Genomic DNA, 6,992 nt, shown 5'->3' with positions numbered 1-6,992 from the left:
CTTTAGTTATTTTCTTTGATTTACAAAGGCTATTGTCCGCTTATAATAACTCCAATGGAACTTTCTGGTATAATTTTGTATTATCCCCAGATATAGAAGTACAGCTACATCCCAGAAACAGAACAATAAATTAAAGAATATGTACAATTAGAGTTTTCCTGCCACTTTCATTTAATTCCAATCTAGCTAAGATCCAAGAGTTAACATAACCCAAGCTCTATAATCATTGTATCATCATATGTCAATGCAATCTAACTAGCATCTAAAGCAATCATATTTTAGACTTGCAACAATTAATAAAATAAAACCAACAAGTTTCCTATATATGATTTAGTCTAAGTAATGATATATATATCAAAATAATTGTACATTGACATGGTTATATTATACCCTAGATATATAAAACTGTGCAAATTAAGTTAACCCTTCCTATCGATCATTATCTTGACTCTATTAAGATCAAAGAGAGAGCAAAACAATATTAGGGTTGCTCTCTCTAGACCCATGTATCTTTTCCATAAAATCATATCATATATAGTACTGTATATATTGCAGTGTCCCAAGAAATTAACTTCAAAATTCAAGGTGCCTAAGTAGGTCAAAGGCAGCTTTTGGACCCCTAGAAATCATGAATTCGGATGCGGCCCATAGCCTTGCAGCTTCAGTTGAGTTGGATCCCAATTTTGAGGTTGAAGTTTCGTTACAGTCAGCAAAGTACTTGCCGGAGACATTGAAAAGCCTTGGATGAGTGGCCACATAACATGTCGTAGCAGCTGCCTATATTTTTACATGCAGTAAACCAGAGAACAAATTATGACAATGAAATACAAAGTAAAAAAAAAAAATTAAACTGCTCATATGATAATTATTTATATTGTATCTAGATTATGTAGGACAGACACAATCGAAAATAACATGATGCATGCATACACTATAATATCTTTATTTCATATTGTATTTAATTACCTGAGGAATGGTCTTCAAGAGCTTGGAAGCCAAAAAGAACACCAAATCTGCAATTTTATTTTAGAACATAAAAAGGAAAACCCCAAAATCAGTGACCACTATTAGACCAAAAAAAGAGAAAAAGAAAAAAGATTGGCTTGTTTGGGTGTTGGTTCCAACCTGTGAGCAAGCCCTCACGCTCTCTAGTGAGTCTGGTTCTGACGATCCCAGGATGAACACAATTCACAGTGACGTTGGCCCCCATTTGCTGTAGAAATGAATTAATTTGTTAATATTATCTTTTGTGGAACAAATGAAATATGATAAACTAATAAAAGCAAATAGCAAGAACGGGGTTAAATTCCTGAGGAAGCACTGATTACTGAGTAGGGAAACAAACAAATGTGACTTTTTGAGATGGATAGGATCATATATAGACAGATATTGCATTGCATGTCAATTATTAATCAATTAAATATGAATAGTAGTAAGTGTATTACCTGGAGTCTACGGGAAAGTTCCTTGGTGTGGAAAACGTTGGCGAGCTTGGAAAGAGCATAAGCACGTGTGGCGTCGTAATGCCTGCAATGGGGGACACCAGACAACAAATTTTATTTCCGTTCAAACAGTGGTGCAAACACATCACATCATTAATTAATTTCTAAACACAACACCTTTTGTTGCGGCTTATAAGAGCCAGATATGAAATTGCATCGCCGGAAAACCACCCGTGGATGCTCGACGACACGTTCACTATCCTACCCTGCACTCCTGTCTCCTTCGCCGTTTCCACCATCTTTTTCACCAACAAATTCGTCAACACAAAATGACCTGATACAGACAGTATATAAATCCATTCCTACTCTAAAATTAGATATATTAATATTATTAGTACTATATATAATTGTTTTTATCCGTAATTAGATTTACAACAACTCATACTTTGTTCAATCAAGCTCGATCCCTTCACTTGACTATTAGTATATGATTTGAGATTACATACTAATTTCATGTAACATATTAAGTCTTTTTCATAAATTAAAAAATGTGAGATCTCAGAACATACATATAACATGCAATAATTTCTCACCTAGGTAATTAGTGGCAAAAGTCATTTCAACTCCATCCTCAGAGATAGCATGCTCGTGTGCGAACTTTCCAGCGTTGTTTCTAACAATCATGATGAGAAGGATTAATTCCTATTTTTATTTTTGAGAAGAAAATAAACTAGTACTGATACGTAAAGTGAAGGATTATATATGTATATACATGAGGAGATGGAGAGGCAAACCGAGAGAGTGGAAGTGAGCAACGAAGGTTGTAACCGAATTCAGAGAACTGAGATCAAGAGACATAACGATGATTTCCGAATCAGGACACTCTGACACTATGCGCGCTTTGGCGTCTTCCGCGGCTTTCATGCTACGCGCCGGCAGAACCAGCCTCGCACCACGCTTCGCTAACACACGCGCCGTTTCAGCTCCGATTCCAGACGTAGCACCGGTGATGATGGCGGTGATGGAGTGGAGATCGGCGCGGTTTTCCGTGACTTGTTCGGCGGTGGATTTGGACCCGAAGCCGCTTGGACCGGCGGAGCCGAGAAGGTATTTAACGGTCTCGAGCATCTTAAGGATGTGTTTGGTTGTTGGATTGGAATTGTAAAAAAGGTATTAATCTTTTTCACTGTCAGGTTTTGCAGATGCTAGGTAGCTAGCTCTGCATTAGACAAAGAAGAAAGCAAAAGTGATGAGTGCTGAGAAAAGAAAAAGAGATACTGATACAGATTGGTTAGAGCTCAGGGCTACACAAATCAAAAGGAATGCAGCTACCTCACTGCATTTTTATAACCATAATAAATACTTGACTGCAGAAAAGAAGGAATCAACTAGTAGAGAGAGAAAATAAATATGGAAAAAAGCAAAACAACCTACTATAGCCTACATATTTGTCACCCATGTATTAGATAGAATGAAAAAACAATATACTATAGATATTACTCATCTCTTTTAGAATAACTATGTACTAGTTATTTTATACAAAATAAAAATATAATAATACCTTAAACAGAATAATAATTTTAAAAAATTAATAATCTTGAAAGAGACAAATGTCAGTGTCACTCATTAAAAATATTAGTGGAAAAATAGTTAATATTTCATTAAAAAAAATTAACACGGTATTTATTCTTAGATAACTTTTTTCCCCTTATAAATATAACATTTATTTTAAGATGAGAAAAGGATTATATTTTTTAATTATTCATGTTACCACTATAAAATATCTAATGATTTATCAATAACAAATGGATGAAAGTAAATTTTAGTAAAAAAAATTATTTTCAAACAAATCTTGATAGGAGGCCTTACTTAAAGAATATATTTTTAAATACAATTTTTTTAATGGTTAAAGTCCATGTAAACTATAAAATTTATAAGTCATACTGTTAAAACTCCTTAAGTTAAGTTTATTGTTTTTTAGAATAATTTTTCTTAAAAAAATTATACTTATCATAAATTTTTATTGGCTAATAGCATAAAAAAAATTATATTAACACTCTATAAATAAACTTCAAAGTTATTTGCACGATTGAGACTGTGTTTCTTTACTCTCTTTTTTATTAATTGTAAATTGTTTGATGAAGGCTTCGTCTTTGATCAAGTACGGTTTCGGATGAGCTTTTCCTTTTCCCTTCGCTTTCCTCTGGAATCTGTGTGCCAGGGAAAGACACCGATGAGATATACTACTTTTTATTTCTTGGCACCACTCTAACCTTTCGTGACTATAGGTAATCTGGTTATAATAGTACACCATTATTTTAAGAAGGACAGTGATACCCCGTACAGAATTTTTATTACAATAAATTATATATACTTTAAGAGAAAGGAAAAAAATTAAATAAAACGATTGATGTAATGAAAAGATAAAGAGAAAAAATAAGTTGTAAATGAGTTTAATAACTTTGTATCGCTATCATTTAGCTCATCTGTTAATTAACAAAGTTTCACATTTATATCCTTTTGTATTTGATTCTACTTGTGTTTATGCTTTTGTTACGAATGAAATGACAAGCAATATTCTAAGAACGGTTTACCCATAACTAGGGTAAGGATTCCAAGAATCCCGAGTGTGTATTGTGGGTTGTTACCTCCAAGTTATGTAACGTCTCTTTTGGTTCTCACCTAAGGCTCTATTGGCGTACACCCAAAGGATATTAAAGTGTTCATATCAATTGCATCCATAATTAATGTCCGACCAACAGGATTGAAGGGGTACACACTCCCCTAGTATCAAGTGTGTAACCATGAGACCTGAGTGCGTGATCACAAAGAAATTAAGATCAAAGCATTCGTCGTCTAACATCCAACCATGAGGGCCAAAAGGATACAATTGTAAAAGTCAAAAACCTGATTATACATTGTGATTTATAGCTAAATAACAATATAAAACTTCTATATTGTACACTACACAATCTAATTTCTCAAACAAAAATGAGTTTAATAAATATACAGAGTGTCAGTGTAAAGAAAATTATACTATTGATTTATCAGACATTACCGATAATTTTTTTAATAATTATTAAAAAATGAATAAATTTACTATATGCAATAATATCTTATTAGTGATGTTATAAGTATAAAGCCTATTTTGTAAAAACATTATTATAAAAATTAATGATAAGTATAAAACTTCGTTACTATTATAAAAATTATTATAAGCATATGATTAATTATTCAAAAATATCTATCAGTGGCTTTATTATCCAAACTATCGATAAACATGTGTCGAGAGATAAGACACTTTGTTTATCATATTGACTTTTTCATTATTAACATCAACAATGTATGTTAAATCAATCTCATCTATCTTTTATATCATATTGATGGCTACTCCTTCAAACAATTGTTAGAATTTCTGATATTAAGTACTTTTATTTTTCAAAAATAATTTTAAAAAGTGTTTTTGTTTTAATAAAAATATTTATTTTTTATTCTCATCAGAGAATACAATAGAGAGAGGACAAAGAACTTTAGTTCAAAATGACCATCAATATCTCTCATTAGCTTTAATCTAACCATGAACATGAAATGAACTCTACAACTCATCTCTATCTATACATGATATCCTCGACAATGCTGTCAACGTGATAGAATCTTATTAATTCCTTTTTATCATGTCACTATGTGGTTTTAGTCATGTCCCTTACCTACATGGTGTGGGATACATGGTTGTGTGTCTGGATGTCAAGTCACGACATTTCATCTTCATGGTACTATTTCATATTATGTCTCATTAGTTCACTTTGTCAATCGTAATAGAAATCGGGTGTCAATTCCACTACCTGGTATCTTACTGATGAGTCAATCATCTGAGAGACTTAATAATCTTGGATGATTCATTTTGGATGATATATAATCTTCCAAGCGAAACATTGAGTCTTATAAATGCTTAAAAATATTATTTTTCTTCGTCAAAATTGATATTTCCAAAATATTCATCCCAAGATATTATCGTCAAATTCGGCATTTGAAGGGTAATAGAAAATAAAACAATATGCCTTTTATTTTATATTTTTTTAAAAAAAAACTGATTTCATTTTCAAAATATTGTGTAGATGATTGGATGACATGAGGAGAAGAAAAAAAAAGAATGCAATATATATTAGTCGAAGCGAGTAATGGGCACTGTGGGTTGATTAATGAAATCCTAATAAATGTGAGGGATTGGGAAGAGGGATAAGCACGAGGGTCGATGTACGTGAAATAAAGCATCAATCGTCAAAGGAAGAATCAGCCCGCACGTGAGGATTGAGAATTCAGTAAGGCAACCTCAGAGGCACATGAACATAATTTCTCCATCTATAGTGCTTACTTTAACATTAACAAAGATTGGTCAATCCTCGAATCAAGCATATTCTCGGGATACATGGTCAATCATTCTTGTTTAAACACTAATTATGTTTAAATTACTACTCATTCTCTTTTCAATAAAGAAATTTTTAAGTACAAGTAATATTTTAAAACAAAATGTTGAAATTATTCAATTAAATATTATTATGCTATAAAATAAAATAAAATAAAAATTAATGACGTTTTTTTATATATAAAACCCTGAATGAAATAGTTGATTTACCCGTTGTTGGGTGAGAGGTAAGATGAAAAATAATTTATGAAGAATAGTTTTCTGAAGCTCCAGGATTTGGACTCACAACATTCTTTCTCCTCAAATAGATGATGAATGCAGATACGTGATTTGTGAAGAGGATGGTGACAGAAATGGTAACACCGTAATAGTGACCATTCAAGCAACAAAGGGAAGGCGCGGGCAAAAGATCAGTGCGAAGGAAGTAGGAACAGTAGTTCACAGAATTTAGGAATAATATTATTGAATAAATTTATTTATATTTTAGTTCATTGTACTTCTTGCATGCAGGGATATATGATCATATGTTATTATACATAATTGCGTAAAAAAGTCATGATTTTGTGATATAAGAGCATGCACAATAGAGTTGTTTAATGGGTTGTTTAAAAAAAAATATTATTTTAGTGTTTCATATGTAATTTTGAATTGTTTAAAATTTAAAAGAATTATTTATATAAATAATTATTTTTCATGAGTTATTTAACTTTATATCAAATACAGAAGAAAGAAATAAAATATTTTTGAGTTAAACAATTTATTAATAGAAATACCCGATGGGAAAAAAAAACTAATTAAATCGGTTAAAATTAAGATAACATAAATTGAGTTGCTTATATCAATACCATTAAAAATACTCTAATAATGGAAGACTAAATAAGAAACTAATGATAATTGAAGAGATTAAATAAACAAGGCTACTGTAATTTTTAAAGAGATTAAATATGTAAATAAGAGAAATGCTAGCATGTTAAAAGAAATGTGCTAAAGTGTGTATTATTAACGTTATCATTTAAATAAAATAGAACATATTGTCAGGGAGAAAAACAGAACAGACTACATAAGAAGAAAGAAAAAATAACTATAAGTTAAACTTATTTAATAAATGAATTAAGTTCATAAGTAAC

At 31.2% G+C, this 6,992-nt stretch overlaps 1 protein-coding gene across 3 annotated transcripts; it reads right to left on the bottom strand.

Moving 5' to 3' along the window:
- Positions 1-200: 200 nt before the first annotated feature.
- Positions 201-2,889, bottom strand: LOC114413485 (short-chain dehydrogenase TIC 32, chloroplastic). 3 transcript variants are annotated; one of them, XM_028377933.1, is made up of 8 exons: positions 2,873-2,889; positions 2,215-2,661; positions 2,036-2,115; positions 1,620-1,776; positions 1,446-1,527; positions 1,126-1,213; positions 967-1,013; positions 201-777 (listed from the first exon to the last, which is right to left on the bottom strand). In XM_028377933.1, exons 2-8 carry the CDS (start codon positions 2,568-2,570, stop codon positions 574-576), a joined length of 1,014 nt encoding a protein of 337 aa, XP_028233734.1. In that variant the 5' UTR covers positions 2,571-2,661; positions 2,873-2,889; the 3' UTR covers positions 201-573. The 3 variants fall into 3 exon arrangements, with proteins under 3 accessions (XP_028233734.1, XP_028233733.1, XP_028233732.1); XM_028377932.1 differs by lacking the exon at positions 2,873-2,889 and adding an exon at positions 2,775-2,828; XM_028377931.1 differs by lacking the exon at positions 2,873-2,889 and having other exon boundaries at positions 2,215-2,768.
- Between the last annotated feature and the right edge of the window lie 4,103 nt (positions 2,890-6,992).

The sequence above is a fragment of the Glycine soja genome, chromosome 5 (genome assembly GCF_004193775.1).
Source record: "Glycine soja cultivar W05 chromosome 5, ASM419377v2, whole genome shotgun sequence".
Lineage (NCBI taxonomy): Eukaryota > Viridiplantae > Streptophyta > Magnoliopsida > Fabales > Fabaceae > Glycine > Glycine soja.
Note: the sequence above shows the minus strand (reverse complement) of the source record. Positions and strands in the feature narration are given on the sequence as shown.